The sequence below is a fragment of the Cupressus sempervirens genome, chromosome 1 (genome assembly GCF_028749045.1).
Source record: "Cupressus sempervirens isolate cs-2001-9-10 chromosome 1, ASM2874904v1, whole genome shotgun sequence".
In the NCBI taxonomy this organism is placed as follows: domain Eukaryota; kingdom Viridiplantae; phylum Streptophyta; class Pinopsida; order Cupressales; family Cupressaceae; genus Cupressus; species Cupressus sempervirens.
Window position 1 is genome coordinate 320,700,860 of NC_143118.1, and position 17,988 is coordinate 320,718,847.

Sequence of the window (17,988 nt, forward strand, 5' to 3'; positions counted from 1 at the left end):
AAATATCTTCCCACAAAGCTTTCCTCCCCCATTTAGTATTAGGGGCGTAAACATTAGTGAGAACCCAATTAAAATTATCCTTAGAATTAACAAAACGCACATTCATCATATTTCTATTTTGATAAATGAGTTCCCCTCGAATCCATTTGTTAATCCAGAACACCGCCAAGCCACCCGAAGCACCATCAGAGTCACTTCCAAAAATCTTTCCTCCCTTAAAGATAGAAAGGCATTCCACCTTATCTTTGAGCATCTTAGTTTCCTGGATAACAAAAATATCAGGTCTATTATCCCTAATCATATTTTTTAAAATATCATGTTTGTGAGGATTATTTAACCCTCGAATATTCCATGATATGATCTTCATAGTTTAACAAAATGTTTTGAATCGAGGATAGTTCTCTGACAACCATCAGCTATACTCTTAATAGCCTCAGCTGTTCTTTTATGCTGATTAGAAGGTCTACCAGTAGAAGAAGGCAAAGACCCAACATCACCATTCTTGATGGCAGCACTACGCTTGGAATCAACTTTGGCTTCCTTCTTGTTGTTATTCACTGGGGTAAAGATCTCTCCATCTTTAATCCTTCTGCCTCTAGATTTCTTCCCTCCTGCTGTCCCACAAGTCTCAGAACTATCCTTTTTCATAGCTACTTCCTCAACATGGGATATAGTGAGAATGTCCTCAACCACTCCACTAACAAAGGAATTATCCTTCACAACAGGGGCCTGGGGTAAAGTCTCCTTGCGGGAACCATTAGAAACCTTAATCCTATCCTCTGTAAAAGGAATCTCCAAATCTGGAACCTCCAGAGGATCCAGGGAAGGGGTAGCCAAATCAACCATCATTGTCAAAGGTAAGGCAGAACTGAAGTCCTTTGAGGGACCTGACAAAACAATATCCTCCCCATCTTGATTTCTCAAGTTAGATATCTCCCCATTCTCCTTTGAAATATCATGCAATACTGGGGTATCTTGGTGGGAAACAACATCCACACCAGCCGCATCCACTACAACCTCTGGATTCCTAGAAATTTCCTTATGAGCTTGGTTCTTAGTAGGAGAAGGCACCTCAGCAGTCGCCACAGCGACCTCTATAGATAGAACATTCTTTTCCCCTACTAAAGCACTTCTTCTATCCAAATGAGCAAGGTCCTTTGAAGGAACAGGCCCCACAACTTCCCTATGACCTTCCTTGGAGATTTCAAAAAGAGCTTGGTTCTTAGTAGGAGAAAGCACCTCAATTGTCACCACAACAGACTCTTTAGATAGATCTTTCTTTTCCCCCATTGAAGAACTGCTACTATCCAAATGGGCAATGTCCTTAGGAGGAACAGGCCCCTCGACTCCCGCCACTGTCCCTTTAGGTTGGGCTTTTTTGACCTAGATTTTCTTGCTCTTCTTAGCATTCTTTTTAGCATTTCCTTTCAATAAAGGACATTTCTTAGCCCAGTGAGCCGCTTTCTTGCAATGGAAGCAAGCAAAAGGGATGGATTCATATTCAATCCTTTGGTCCCAAACCCCAAGTTTAGATTTTAGAGCAATAGATTCCAGGAGGTCTATCCCACGGGATACTCCAACACAAAACCTGGCAAAGTTCAATCTACTCCTAGAAACCGTCACCGGATCTAAAGGGAGAAGTTCCTCGAAGGTGTTGGCTATGCCTTTGAAAACATCTTCCATCCAGAACTCAAGAGGGAGACCATGAAGTTTCACCCATACAGGAGCTTGAATAGCAGAATCATCCAAGGAGTAAAGATTGGGGGCCTATTTCTGTAAAAGAATGGTATGCTTCCCCATAACCCAAGGACTACTACACAAAATATCTCTCTTATCCTCATCACAAGAGAAACAAAAAGAAAGACAGCTTTTAGCCATAGTAGAAATATCCACTTGACCCCGCACAAAAGCCCGCACACCTTCAATATTAAGTTGTGCACCAATGAAACGCCCAACCAGAGTAGACTCCATACAAGAGATGTTTCTATCAATAATCTGATCAAGAATCTCAATAGAAAACTTACCTTTCTCGTTTGCTGAAATGTCTTTTACCGGCGGAAAAGCAGATTTTCCTGTGGGTCGAATCCCAAACAAGCTAGACCATTTTTTATTCTGTTTGGGCCCCCTCCGCATCTGCCAGGAACCTGCCATCATCTACATCCCCAGATTCGCCATCATCCCCAGATTTGACAAGGAGTTTCCTAGACTGTTCTCCAGGTACAGGGGGATTCAAAATCCTATTTCCGCCCAAACTCTCACCGTTCTCGCTCCCGCTCGCCATTTTTCAGGGACAAGGTTCATCCATCAAAAAATGCAAAAGTTGCTCAAGCAACTTTTTCCACTTTAGGTTTTTAATATTTAGTTAGCTGTAGTTATCTGTTAGATTTCTTTAGCCTTCTTTTAGCTAGAATAGAATAATACTATTCTTTACGATCGTTTCCTAAAGAACCATTGCTTTATTCTTTTGTATATATAGACTTCTTGGTCTATGTTAATAACAAGCAAGTATTTTACCAATTACTTCGTAATATGGTATCAGAGCCAATTCTTTGAATTTTTCAAAAAATATTTATAATTTCTTGTTCGTAATTATCAGAGCAATATTTTTCAAAATTATATTTTGTGATATCTGCTTCTTACGGCCATTTTTTTTGCAATTGCCATATGTTTTTCTGCACATTTCCGCTATTTTTTGTGCTTGAATTTTTTTTCCTGATTATAGATTCTTGATGGGTTTTTCGATTTTCTGGGTGCCTCGATATTTGTGCCTCAATTTTTGAGCTAGCGGATCTAGAAACTGACATGTTCTTTGTAGTTTTTTCGAGCTCTCTACTGGGTCACCTTTCAAATTTTCTGGGTCTTCCGTTTTTTTCCCTTGTACGTGTCTTCGTAGATTTTCACGCTTTTTCATTGAAAAATACGCTATGGAATCTCTAACAAATATTTTTCTCGAGAGTAATACAAAATTCAATGGCCAGAGTTATGGAAGCTGGAAGCAACGAATAATAGCAATTTTTGAATATTGGAATATTGATCATTCTGGTTGTGTTACACAGCGTTTGATTGCCCCTGGTACTAATCATGATACATGGGATCTGAATAATCGAGAGGCTGTGATGCTTCTCAAATTATCCATAGTTGATGATAAACTCTCTCAGATTGCATCTGGCAAGACAACTACTGAGATATGGGCACATCTCAAAAATCTTCGTGAGACTTCTGACAAAAGTAGAGCTTTCTTCTTGAAGAGCACTCTGTTATCTATTATCATGGATGAGCGAACATCACTCCATGCTCACCTAAATAGGATTCAGGAAATCTGTGATCAGTTGCTTGTCATTAGTTGCAAGATGGAGGAAGAGGACATTGTAGCTATCATTCTCCGGAGTTTACCGAAGTCCTACGAGCATTATATTAAGACTCAAAACATCACGTTTTCTGGTGTTGATTTGATGTTCACAGATCTCTACACACTTTTGCTTCAGCAAGATCGGTGGAAACAATAGTTCGGCAGCAGTTCTAGCTCCACCTCTAAAGAGCAAGCCTTTGTTGCTAAATCCTTTTAGAAGGATAAAGGCAAGTCTTAACAGTCTTCTTAGTAGAAGTCCTGTGCTCTAGCCTCAAAAGGCTTCCGAAAGAAGAACATTCATTGCAACTACTGCCACAAGTTTGATCACATAAAGGTTGAATGTTGGAAACGCTTAGCTGCCCAATCTAGGCAATTGGGTTTGCAACCCAAAACAAACAGTGCAGAACACACTGAGCAAACATAATCTACCTTTTACGCCTTCATGGCTAAAAGACCAACAGGTCATGTAAAGTCGTCTGCTTGGTATATTGATTTAGGTGCCTCTTGTCACTTCACCCACCCCAGAGATTAGTTCACTGACTACCAAACTTACTTAGATTCTATTATTTTTAGTGGTGGAGAATAGTATTGTTGTCAGCAAAGGCAACATTTAGATTCAGTCTACTAGGAGGAATCTCATTTTCTTCGAAGTGTACTACATTCCAGGGATGGAACTAAATCTACTCTCAATTAGTCAGTTGCTACAACATTCTCTACAGTTGGATGTCACCTTCAATTCACATTAGTGTACCATTATTGATAGGGCGACTGAGTCTATTGTTGCACTGGGTCTTGTGGATCATGGTCTTTTCTTACTAATTCTGGTGATTCTTGGGACTTAGCTATGGCTGCTTGGTGGTCTTTTGTTAACACACTTTGGCATTTGTGGTATGGGCACTTAAATGTGCATTATCTATCTTAGCTTGCTCGGGAAGAGCTTGTCCTCGGTTCATCAGACATTCAAACTCAACAACTTGGAGTTTGTAATGCATGTGAGGTTGGGAAGCAATATTGCACACCTTTCCCTAGTTGCAATTCATGGCAAGCTTCACAGGTACTTCAGCTTGGTCATGCCGATATTTGCGGGCCTATGGCCACTCCTATCCTTGGGTCCAGGTATTTTTTGATGTTTGTTGATGATTTCAGTAGAAAAATGTGGGTGTATTTTCTTAAAAAGAAATCAGATGCATTTCCTATATTTCAGAAGTTCAAACCTTTAGTTGAAAAAGAGTTTGGGAAATCTATTATTACTCTTAGGTCAAACAATGGGGGGAAATTTTGTTCTCATGAATTCTCTAGCTTCTTGAATACTCATGGCATCAAAGACCAGTTAAGCACACGCTACACACCACAACAGAACAATGTAGTTAAATGTCAGAACAAAACAATCACCGAGATGGTTCGATCCATGCTCGAACACAAACATGTTCCAAAGCAGTTCTAGGCAGAAGCAATGAACTGCAATTTATCTTTTGAATCAGTCACCCATAGTGGTGGTCAAAGGTAAGACTCTGGTAGAGGCTTGGTAAGGTTGCAAGCCCAGAATAAGTCACTTGAAGATTTTTGACTCCCTTGCTTTATTTTGGATCCCTAATGCCTCACGCACCAAGTTGGATGCCAAGAGTCAGAAACTTATGCTTGCTGGATACAATAGTCTTCACAAAGCCTATCGCTTGGTTGACCCTGAGACATCTCGTCTCCTGTATAGTAGTGATGTAGTCTTTTATGCGTAGCGAGGACTATTCATGCCCGTTTCTCTTGTTCTTGATCCAACAGACCAGCCTATGAAGGCTCATGATTTGGGAGCTAGGCTTCCATTAGGTCCACCTGATGAGAATGCTCTAGTAGCTCCAACTATACCAATGGTCTCTGTATAGACACCTCCACCTTCTTCTGTAGGATCACCTCGATTTATAGATGCTTCACCTGAGTTTGATCCAGATTCTTCTGATGAGGAACCTGATCACTAAGCATCTCATGATACTAATGTTGGTCATTCTGCTCTTCGGCTTAAGTTGTGAGCTAAGACAGATCTTCGTGATGAAGAGCTCATTGATGAGAGAATTGCTCAGAAAAAGAGCAAACCTACAAAGTCTGTTAACTTTGCTTCCACAGTATGATTGAACTTCAAACATATTATGAGGCTAAAGGAATTCCAAAGTGGGAAGATGCCATGACATCTAAACACTAGAGCTTGTTGAAGAATAACACTTGGGTCCTTTCTGATATTGCATCAGGAAAGAAACCCATTGGTTGTAAATGGATTCACAAAATCAAATACAAATCCAATGGTACTTTGGATAAGTACAAAGCTCTTATAGTTGCAAAGGTTTTTTCGTAGCGTCAGGGCATTGATTATGAGGAGAGCTTTGCTCCTACTGCAAAGATGAGTACAATTAGATTAGTTCTAGCCATGGCAACATAGTTTGGTTGGAGGGTCCATCAGATGGATGTCAAGAGTGCTTTCCTGAATGGTGATCTCCACGAAGAGGTCTACATGGTGCAACCTCCTAGTTTCAAGGTTGTTGGTAAAGACCATTAGGTTCTCAGGTTGGTGAAAGCTCTCTGTCTTGAAGCATGCCCCTAGGGCATGGTACATGAAAATTGAAAAGTACCTTAGTGATGAAGGCTTCTAGAGGAGTTCTTCAGACTCAAATTTGTACATCAAGACTATTGACAGTGACATCATCCTTCAGGTTATTTATGTGGATGATTTGATCATCATTGGTAGTTCGACATCTTTGATTCAGTGAATCAAACAAAATTTATGCTAGTCTTTTGATATGACTGACCTTGGGCTCATGCATTATTGCCTAGGTGTTGAGGTTCGACAATAGTCTTTTGGTATATTGATCTCTTAGTCCAAATATGTCATATCTTTGTTAGAGAAATTTCGTATGCAAGATTCCAAGCCTGCATCTATACCCATGGAGAAAAGTCTCAAGTTATCGACCAAGTCTGATTCTTTTCCCATTGATGATACTACATGTAGGCAACTAGTAGGTAACCTCATCCACTTGTCTGCTACCAAGCTTGATATTAGCTTTGCAATCAGCTATATCTCACGCTTTATGATAGCGCCCAACTCTGATCATTGGATGACAGCAAAGCATGTGCTTCGTTATGTAAAGGGCACTTCAAATTATGGACTTCTTTACTCTTGAAGTTCTATTACTAGACTCAGTGGGTTCATAGATTCAAATTGGGCAGGTTCTATTGATGATAAAAAGTCGACTTTTGGATAGTTGTTCAATTTGGGATCAGGTGCCATCACATGGCCCAACAAGAAGCAAAAGGTAGTTTCTTTCTCCTCTATAGAGGCTGAATACAGAGGGACAATCAATGCAGGTTGTGGAGTTGTTTGGCTTCATCAGATGCTTGGAGATATGCAGATGTAACCGGTAGGACTGACCACTTTGTTTGTTCATAACAAAGGCGTTATCAAGGTAGCACGAAATCTAGTATTCCATGAACATAAAAGATAACTCGCTAATGCTAAAGAAGCATACAAACATAAATGACCAAAAATAATGAAGCATCTAAAACTTAGAGAACCTTGAACAGATCTTATTAGGATATACTGCAGAGATGAAGAAGCACAGGCACATCTAAAACTTGAAAGTCATCACAAGTAGATTGATCTCTATTGCAACTACCCAAAAAGATAACAATCGATGCTTATAGATGCCTACAATTTTTTTATGCAATCTGCAAGAGATGCACAAACTAGTGAGCAAGAAAAGCTACCTTATTTGCTGTCATCTAACCTTGCTTTGATACCATGCTAAAGTTATGCTCATAAATAACGATAAACAACAATAAATAAATGATGAACACAAAGACACAACTTATCTTGGAAAACCCTCCAACTTGAGGGGAAAAACCCAGCCACACCCAAACAACCTCTCTTTAATTAAATAATAGAGGTCAGAGTACAATGCTTTCAACTGAAAACACTCATCACCCAAAGAAATCATATTTATCTTGGATTAAGAGACTCTTCGTGTCATAACTGAAAGTCTCTTCATTTTCCAAATGCAAGTCTTGTCATATTTCCAAACGCATGTCTCTTCGTATGTTGCATGTCTCTTCATATAATAAAATATTAGATATTTAGGGCGAGACACCTAACACACCTTGGATACCACGCCATGCTCAGTTGGTTATAAGAAGGATACAAATGAATATGACAGAAATATCACCATAAATCCTTCTTTAGTTACTGACGCAATCCAGAGGCATTATCTCAATTTTAACCATATTGAAGACATTGAATGTATCATATGGCAATATCAGAGGTAAAGATCTCTATCTCAGCTATAATCTTCAACACTTTCATCCTGATGATGGATCATGGAGCATGATCTGAAATATTGATGAAAAAACTTACGCAATTGAATCTAGAAGCAACAAAATGTCATCAAATGGATTGTGAAATCTTAGTAGAAATATTAGTCTCTTCATCTTTGTATATTCCTTCAAGTCCTTAAAGAACAGTCCTCTGACTGTTGTCTCCAAAATGCTTCCCTTGTTGTTCCCATTCTCATAATGCTGTGGAACCTAGAAGAGAATCTCTAGGCAGACATAGTACAGATGATGAGTGACCAATATCTTTTATAATATATATTTATACTGGCATAATAAAAGTGTGTATAATATGTGCAGGTGTGGTGATCTCTTGTTTCTTCATTTGTACTCATTTCATTATTATGTCTTTTAGAATTAATGTAAGACAGTATCTAGCCCTATATTGTAATTGAACTCCATAGTGCATCGTAAAATCTGAGCAAATGTTGTCTGTAAGAATTGATAGTGAACATGTATTTGAAAGTTTTTGAAGCATTGGGTCAGAGAATTGTAGACATTTATTCTCAGTGTACTTATTATTATGAACCTTTTTCTTGAAAATCAGCTCTTTTGAATACTAGAACGTGTTCGACTGAAATGTAAAATACTAATTTTCTACTGTCTTTCTACTGCAATGTGATTAAATTTTATACCAATTTTTTTGCTCCATCCTTTTTTGGACCTGGATTCAGGTATATGATTCTTATAGCTAATAGTCTATACATTATCTGCGGCTTCAACCGCATGGCATTAATAAAGGTTTCTTTGAGGTGCAGATCTCCAGACAACCCAATTAGAAGGTCGTATTCAACAAATGGAACAGGAGCTAGCAGCTGCAAATGCACGTGAGAAGATTGTTCAGGAACAATTTTCAAAAGAGTTGAAAGAGTTTCAAGAATGCCTTCAAACACGCATGAAGCAATCTAGTGCACTTGAGGTTTATAGAATTCTTACCAAATATTATGCCTACAGTATAGATGTTAGAAATTCAACAATCTGATGTCAGTTTGTTTGTTGGAAATTGGAATACTCCTTAAGTTTGCTGCAGCAGTCATGTTGGTTCTCTCATTTGTGATTCCTTTGGTTTATATCATGTTTATATCATTTCTATAGCTCCAGTAACTTTGCCCATACTTCTTCATTAGGCATATCTCAATTATTTCCTTTATTTCTTCGAAGAGTGTAAACTTCCATGTGATAGTTGAGGATTTATTGACTCACAATCTTGTTATTGCTGCGTAGTGAATTTTCTCCACGCATGCTTGTTAGTCTATCACATATTAAAAATGTTCTGAAATTTGGGATCTATTTCATAGCCACGATTACATGCAAATCAACTTAGAATGTCATAATATCTCGTGTTTCTTTTCAGATGAAGCTTCAGCATGAAATGAAGCTACGTGCCGAAGCAGAATCAGTAGCAATTGTTGCTAATGATAAAATCACAATGCTTGAAGAGAAAATAAAGAAGTCATCTGACATTGCTGAAAGGGAAATTGCCTGTCTAAATTCTGAAATCTTAAGATTGCAGAAGGATTCTGACCTTGCAGTTCTTCGACTCAGGGCAGAGGTGTGTTCTCTATATCTTCTTACAAAATTATCATATGTACGGTATGACTTACACAGTAATTCTTTGCAAGTTTTATTGAGATGCCATTTGTTTTCAGATTGAGAGAGAAACCTGTAGAGCAAATAGCTCAGAGCAGGAAGCAGAACATCTGAAGAAACAATATAATGAACTTAAAAGCCAGTTGTCTGAGGTATATAATTATCCCAGTTTATCCGAAACTCATATTGAAGTGCAGAGCATATCAATTGCCTGTGATCTATACTTGCTACCATATAAAATCAGTATAGTTATCGCACATGTTGAATTAAGTTTTTTTTCCTAAGCATCATAATGTACAAATTGTTCAGTTATCTTGTTTGACAAATGCCAACAATTTTAGTAGCCAAAAAATCTGGGGAGAAGCTCACAGATACACCAAAGTCAACACACACACACAAATTTGCAATCTGCTGATCAATCTAAAATCAAACGCAGCAAAACATAAAAAGAAACCAAGCACAAGTCTCTGGCCATATCGTCGACACATTGACCAACCAAAAGTTTAAAGTAAGCTTTTCAAAATATACACAAAGAAGTCATCTTCAAGTCTCTTACCTTGTTGTTGATAATTTTATATAGCACATGACAACTGAATCATAAAGAAAATAAGACTAAATTTCTTATGTACTTTGTACCAGAAAGTGCTGTATCAATCATCATAGCTGGTACTATTTGTTTATGTAATGGCCCCTTCCTAAGTGACAGGCAGATGAGCAAAGGTCAACCTATCATTAGAGTTCCCTTAGGTCAACAGTATGGGTAGGGCACTCAGTTAGACGATTATGGAGCTATGTAGGGGCTATGTGAGCTGTTTCAGACGATCAGGTGGCAGCTCCTCCTTTTTAGGGGGTATACCAAATTTTTAGGGAATGACTGAGAGTTGGTTTCAAGGTGTCTACAAACCATTTCAGATGATTATGAGATCATCCCCTCTTTTTTAGGGAGGACTGACAGTTGACAACCTTGAGGACCATAAAGTAGACCAGGACCCTTTGATTGGAGACCATCTCATACATTTAGCGAGCCTAACTTTTATGGACAACTACCAGTTAGCATGCAAGACTTAGGCATCATCAATGATTACAGAGCTTCAGTCAAATTTTAATTCTGAGTCTAGAATAGCATATTATGAATCGTAGATGGAAAACTCACTCGCAAAAACTTGCCAAGCCCCCTAAAAAACCTTGGAAAGAATTCAGCCAATTTAAAAAAAAATTTGGCAACATAAAAATAAGCTCCAATTTAATTAAAAATACATTTTTATTGCAAAATTCAATGATAAGATTTATCCAATTATTTAATTAATGAGAACCCAAAAGAAACAAGCAGAGTTTAGGTATATATAAATGCAAAGTGGGTACAAAATCACATTCTCATGCGGAATGTTGATGGTGGGAAACAAATTAGTAAATAGTTATTATAAAATTAGAAGTAAATACATCATTGCAGTTAGTTTCTATAAAACTAGAAGTAAATACATCATGGTAAATAGTTTATATAAAACTAGAAGTAACTACATCATAGTAAAATAGTCCGAGAGTGAGTTTGAGCAATTTTGGGCTGCTGGAAAGTAATGCTTGTCTTGGGTGTGAGCAAGTGGTTGGGCTAAGTCTGTCAGGACTTAGGAATAAAGAACTGAAACCAAGTGATTTGTGAGAAAATGATTCAGAATTATTAGGAAATCTTTGTTCCTCCTTTAATTTTACCTCAAATAGCCAAGGTAGGTTGTGGGAGATAACACTGTCGAAGGCATGCTGAATCCTGAAATTTGGCCAAGCTTGGACTGTTTTGAAAACCCCCAAAATCTAGAATCCGTAGTTTTACTCCTATGAAGGTGAAACCTTTCTCAAACATCCCAGCAATATTTGTTCAAATATATAATAAAGTATAAGAAAGGAAGTAAATGCAACTTATACTTAAATGTTATATTTGTATAGATCCCTTTGCCCTTGAGCTGGAACAATGACTAAATCCTTGTGCAAATAAGAAATAAGCTTCAAAAATGACATTTTTTTTTTGCTTTTAGACAGTGAAGGAAATGGTAGTGCGAGTTTATACTAAAAATTCGGCAATTAAATTGTGAGTTTATACTAAAATCTCGGCGATTGAACTGCGAGTTTTCATCTATGTTATGAATAAAAGGGGAAATATTTAAATATTTCCTAAGTTGGGATTAAATAATTAATTAATAAAGATAAAGCGAGATTATAAATCACCTTGTAATAATGAAGTGAAAATGTCCTTGCCACACCTTCCTACGCATTGAAGTTTTAAGTTTTTTTAAAAGAGGGACTTTTGAAAAATGATGCTTAGACCTCAAGGGGTGGTATCAGGTGAGGGAGGGGCTATTTTAATAAACTATAAAGTCATAATTTTTTAAGAATGTTTATAAAATGCAAGAATGTAACCTGAAAGGTGCCGCCTAGGGTTTGAGAGCTTAAAATAAAGTGGAGGAATGTTTATAAAATGCAAGAACGTAACCTGAAAGCTGACACCTAGCGTTTGAGAGCTTAAAAATAAAGTGGAGGCGTCCAATTTGGGTATGCTACAATTCATTTTATAGTCGGTTTTTGGAGAACAGAGTTCTACACATGTTTTGCATGCAGAGATCGGAACCTGGGAATGAAAACTCCCTTGGAAATCAGTGATTGGGTGAAAACCCAGTCCTGTAGCAGCATTTTCTCATCAGAGCAGTCATTGGCAAGTTGGTTGGAGGGCATTTAAATTGATCAGCGACAGCCAGTCATATTTTGAGAGCATAAAGAAAATCCGGGCACATTTCATGTTATTTCAGACTTATTCCAGCCCTTGGTGCAAGGCCGCAGCCTAGAACAGAGAAGATTTGCAAATTCCCATCACGTCTGGAGTAGGGTTTTGAGAAATTGACCTATTGGGAACAAATTACAGTTACAAATTTGCAGATCAGGGTTTTTTGGCAGCTGATGTCACCACAAATCACTGGCACAACCCTTGCCGTACCACCCTTCACTCTTGAATAACACTTTCCTACCTAGAGTTAGGGTTTTGGAGACTTTGGAGTTGCAGATGAGTCAATTTTCCATTTGATTTTCTGTATCGGAGTTCATAAAAATGCTATTGCCGAGGGAACTAGTGTGTAATTGATCCATGTGCCTCACTATAAATCCATACTTCAGTTATTGGTTGCAAAATCCTTTCTTTCAATTTAAATCAAGTGCATTTTAGATTTTGTTCATTCCAATAGGAAATTCCATCAGCATTCTCAGACCTCAGAAAAACACAAAAAGATCAGAAAACAGGAAAAAACAAAAACAAAATTAAAATTACAGAAAAAGGAAAAATCAGACCTCATTTATCATGCATCGGTCAAAGACAAAAAGGAGCAAACAAATTTAGGTTTTTCCCATAAATACCTATCGGGGATCTTTCAATTTAGTACTGCATTGAATTTTTGTTGGTAGAAAGTGCCAGGTGCTTCACTCTCAAGTTAGTTACTTGAAGTATATCTAGTATATTTCCCATCAAATGGTCCTACAGAACAACATTATGCAGTTTTATAAGCTGTTCACTCATTTTCATAACAATTGAAGACGTGCCATAGGGAGCCTTGTCTAAACTGTTAACCTCCTTGGTCAGCTTCTCCGTCTTGGTGTGATCAGTTTGTGCTTTGCATTAAATTAATCCTTCATTCATTCAAATTGGATCATGAAGACGATTACAATGAGTATTATCATATATTAAACAAGTACAAAATGTTAAAATGGAGTGCAGACCTCTAATCTTCCCCAAACTCCTCATAACCAGAACTGCTTGAATCCTCATGGTCAAGCTTTACCAAACTAACACCAACCAGCCCTGTATCTGAAATCATTGTTCCCTCATCAGTTTGTGTTGACCCCTCACGCTCTATATCCTGTCATGCTGCTGGACTCTCTTTGTACACAAGTTTCAGCCTAAAAAATAAAATAACAATGAACATTGATTTTATAGAAAAAGTGAAAAGGGAGAATGAAGATCATCACCAATGACAAAATAAAGACCAATTTTTTTAATGTCCCTAGGCTCTAAAAAAGACTTTTTTGCATTCCTAGGATGGGAGACTTTCCAACGTTGTGATGTCCCCGACATTGTTAAATAAATTAGTAGAATAATATTTTGTATATTCGTCCCCGACAATTAATTTATTTATATCTGGGGTCTTTTTTTATTTTATTCTTTGTAGTGTGTTTTCCATGTTGGTACTTTTCTAATCCTTCAGGAAGCTTCCCCAAAGCCCTTTATAAGGCCAATTTGTAGGTTGTTGTAGGTATGTGAATTTGATATTTTTTTTGTATTTGTGAATTCCTATTGAAGTTTTGTTGTTTGGGATTTCGAAGGAAAAAGATCCTCTCATTTGGTTTTGCAGATTCAATGGGAGGACTCCTTATCCTATTTTTCTTTTGGTCCATTCTTTTTGTATTGAACATCTAATTAATTTAATCAGAAGTGCTATCATTATTTACGAATTTCTTCTTGCATGTGTGAATCTTCATTTCCATCTGAGATCTATCTTCCTGTCATTGGCGATCTGATCCACAACTTACATCCTTGTATTTGAGTACATACAAGCTAGTATAGAGGGGTAGTGCTAGTACAAAGCCAGTAAAGAGATGGTACAAAGTTGGTATAGAGGTAGAATGAAGCTAGTAAGGAGGTGGTGGTGCTATTATGAAGCTCGTATAGTGCTGGTATAGAGCTAATGCAGAGATGGTATGGAGGTAGTATGAAGGTGGTACTGTGCTAGTACAAAGGTATCGAGTTGCCACTAAAGGTGAAGTCATCACAAGAAGCTAGCATAGTTTGTTCTATGACTAAAAAGGAATTTGGCTACATTATAGTGGTATTAGAGCTGGTGATCTTGCCAACTCGTGGTTAATGTTGGATGCAGAAAAGATCCCAATCAATTTACAAGATAGGTGAATCAAGCATCGAGATGATGGCACTTCTACATGAGCCAACAAAAGGACAAAAACTAATTGAATCTTTGGTGAGACTTAACAAAGGGACAACAAGAAACATGAGAGACCCTTAGACTTTTGGCTGAAGAAAGGACAAATGGAGGAACCTTGAACATTTCCTCAAAGATCTGAACAACGCGAAGAACAAGAGCTTAATTTTTTGGAGATGCAAGATTCTGAAAAGACTAGTTTGATTTTGGAGCAAGACTACCCTTCAAAGATTATGTGTATTTGTGGATGAGATATTCTAGGAGACATGGCCATTACAATGATGACATTAAACAATAGGTTAGCAAGATAAGCTTAGCATCCTTTGATGGCTTTGGGTATAAACTAGTGTGAGCATGGGTTTAGATGGTGGATGCCTACTTCTAGCTCAACCTAATGCTTGAAGAAGAAGCAATCAAGTTTAGAATACTTCACCTGAAAGGAGTTGCTCATGAATGATGGCACCATGGGATGGTCACCCTCGGTCATGATCAAGTCACTTCATATGCTGACTTCACAGAGAAACTTATAGAATGCTTTGACGAAAAGACTCTGGAGCTCAACTTCAAGAAGTTAGCACAACTAAAATAGACCGAATTGGTAGATAACTACATAGAATTTCAGAAATTGCCAGTGTTGGTTACAAACATTTCATAGAGGAGATTGCTTCTATTGTTAATGGATGGATGAATTGGACTTGTAAAAGGTTGGGTCAAGGGTTTTAACCCTAGCACACTCACAATGGAAATCAAGAAGGCACGTGACATGGTGACATCTTCTTCTTCTTTTTCTTCCAAGAGTTATTCTCACCCCAAGCGACCTCTTGCTTTGAAGTAGAAAGAAAACAAAACCCATCTGAGGTAGGCATCATTGGATGAGGCCATCAAGAGGTTAGGAGGAGGAAGCTTTGTTTTAACTGTAAGGACCCATGGGAGCCAGTTCATCGATGCTTAGGCAAGGGAAAATTCCATTACATTGAAGTGATCTCTAACTGCAAGGAGAAGCATGAGGAGTAGGTAGGTAAAGGAGATGGTCAACAAGCTTCCAAGTAGGTTAACCTAAGAAGTGCGAAGAGGATTGCTAAGTTGGTATGGTGAGAAGGTACCATTGCTATTGTTGGTACTCCGAGGTGTACTCATTTTTGGGTATGGGTTACTCTTAGGGAAAACAGGTCATAGTCACGCTCAATTGTAGGGCCACACTTAATTTCCTTAACTAATGTATGAAGGCACATGTAAGATTCCAAGTCAAGGTGGCGGGAGGAACCCTCTTATCATGTACCCATTTGGTCCTACAATTGAGCATTACCATGGGGAACCATACAATGGCAGACAACCTCTTTGTAGTAGATTTGGATGAAATGGAGGTCATACTAGGCATCCAAAGATTGGAAACTCTTGACAAGTAAACTCTTGACAAGTACATAGTTTTAAACGAATGGTGTCTTTATTTGATGTTGATGACAAAAAGGTTGTTTTGAGGGACCTGTCAAATGGTGGCCTGTAGGAGATCTTGACATGATGAATGAAGGCTATTTTTTGACATTATGACTTTGTCTAGGCAACACATTACTTGATCTGAACAAAACCTACACAGGGGCAATAAACCTACTACTACGATGATGAGCTTCAAGAAGTGTTGGAGAAGCATGGTATTGTCTTTGTTGACATCCCACCTAGGACACTTCCACATTGGGACTTTGAAAACACCATTGAGTTGGGTGAAGGAGCCAAGTGTTTCATCACTAGCCACCTTGAAATTTTATAAGGATGAGATAGAAAAGACGATCCAAGAACACCTAGACAGGATGGATTAGGCCTTGTTCAATCCCCTTTGCATCATCGATAGTGTTGGTTAACAAGAAGGATGGAACCCTTTGGATGTGTGTGGACTACTATGTGTTGAACAAGAAAACCATAAAAAATAGGCACCCTATCCATAGGACTGACGAATTTTTGGATGAGTTAAATGGTGTTGTCTATTTTTCCAAAATAGAGATCCGCTCTGGTTACCATCAAATTTACACAAGGAAGCAAGATGTGGATAAGACTGCTTTCCGTCTTCAACTAGTTGCATAGGTTGTTGGTGTTTTTTGACGACATACTTATTTATAGTAAGACACGAGAGGGACATATGAGACATTTCGATGAATTGCTCGAGATCATAGAGTCTCAATCATTGTTTCCCAAAAGATCCAAATGTAAATTTGGAATGACACAATTATTGTATCTAGGACACATTGTCGATGCTCAAGGATTTCAGGTACACTAGGAAAAGATTCAAACCATCTTGGATTGGTCACCTCCAAAGACTCAGATTTGCATGGTTTCTTTGGGTTGTGTAGTTATTATAGAAGATTGGTGAAGGGGCTCTCACAGCTTGGTGCACCACTGATAGATCTTACAAAGAAAGGATATTCCATTGGGATGAGAAGGCGCAACACACCTTCAACAAACGAAAGTAGTCATGAGTTCATGTTTGGTTTTGGCACTACTCGACTTAAATTGACCCTTCATCTTGGAGTGTGACTCGTTGGAAGAATCATCACCCAATTGCATTTGAGAGCCGAAAGCTCTTAGGAGCAGAGCAACTGTACTCCATCTACGAGAAAGAGATGCTTGTCATCATGCACACATTAACAAAGTCTTAGTGGTACCTTGTTGGAGCAAAGGCTATCGTGCGAACAAATTACAACTCGAGATATTTCTTAGAACGAAGAGATTTGAACAAACGACAATAGAAGTGGATGAGCAAAATCCAAGCATTTGACTATAAGATTGAGTATGTGAAGGGAAAAGTTAATATAGTGGTTGATGCTCTGTGAGGAAGGCCTTAAATATGCTCTTTGTCTTAGATTTCAACAGATTGGAAGGAACACCTTGTTTGTTGAATACTCCAAGAACACATTCATTTGTTAGCTAATGGATGGTGAATTGCAGGATGATAGATACATGGTTGTAGACAACATCATCAACTACAAGGGTAGGATTTATTAGGTTTACGAGTCCAAGATGAAGGAGAGAATGTTGAAAAGAGATGCACGAATCACCTTTGGCCAGTCACCCTAGGGAAGGGCCTCAAGGATGATGTCCCGCAGTACGCACAAGAATGTTCCACTTGCCAACAAAACAAATCTAGACACACTTTATTGGCGGGATTACTTAACCATTACCAATCATTCACCAGAAGTGGTATAGCATATTGATGGATTTCATCTCCGGGCTAACCAAAATACATGGGAATGATTGCTTTTTTGTCATCGTTGATCGTTTGACCAAGTATGCCCGTTTCTTTGGCGTCTGCATTGGTATTAGGCATCTCAAGTGGCCGAGTTAATTTTTTCCTGAGGTTTTCCACTTGCACGGTCTTACATAGAACATAGTAAGTGACAACGATAGTTGTTTTCATGGTACTTTTTGGATGGAATTATTTCATTTGTCAGGGACAAAGTTGTTACCAAGCATGTGTTACCACCCACAAATGGATGGAGATTGTAAACAAATGGTTGGAGCATTACTTGAGGTACTATATTTCAACACAACAAAAGGCATGGGTTCATCTACATTTGGGTGAGCACTATTACAACACCACCTATTTGTAATATCCTCCTAATGACGATCAAAATCCCTAATTGTGATTGATCAAAAAGATGAGTGAAATGACGAAAGTAATTAAATCAATCAATATATAAACATGAACTAAATAGTTAAATAAAAATT

At 38.1% G+C, this 17,988-nt stretch overlaps 1 protein-coding gene across 2 annotated transcripts in view; it reads left to right on the plus strand.

Moving 5' to 3' along the window:
* The window catches only part of MAD1 (mitotic checkpoint family protein), a 235,189-nt gene that overhangs the window by 39,930 nt on the left and 177,271 nt on the right, over positions 1-17,988 (plus strand). For both annotated transcript variants that reach the window (XM_089823838.1, XM_089823840.1), the window contains exons 3-5: positions 8,473-8,633; positions 9,069-9,266; positions 9,364-9,456. In XM_089823838.1, coding sequence (XP_089679964.1) covers positions 8,473-8,633; positions 9,069-9,266; positions 9,364-9,456 — 452 coding nt within the window. The remainder of the gene's footprint in view (positions 1-8,472; positions 8,634-9,068; positions 9,267-9,363; positions 9,457-17,988) is intronic.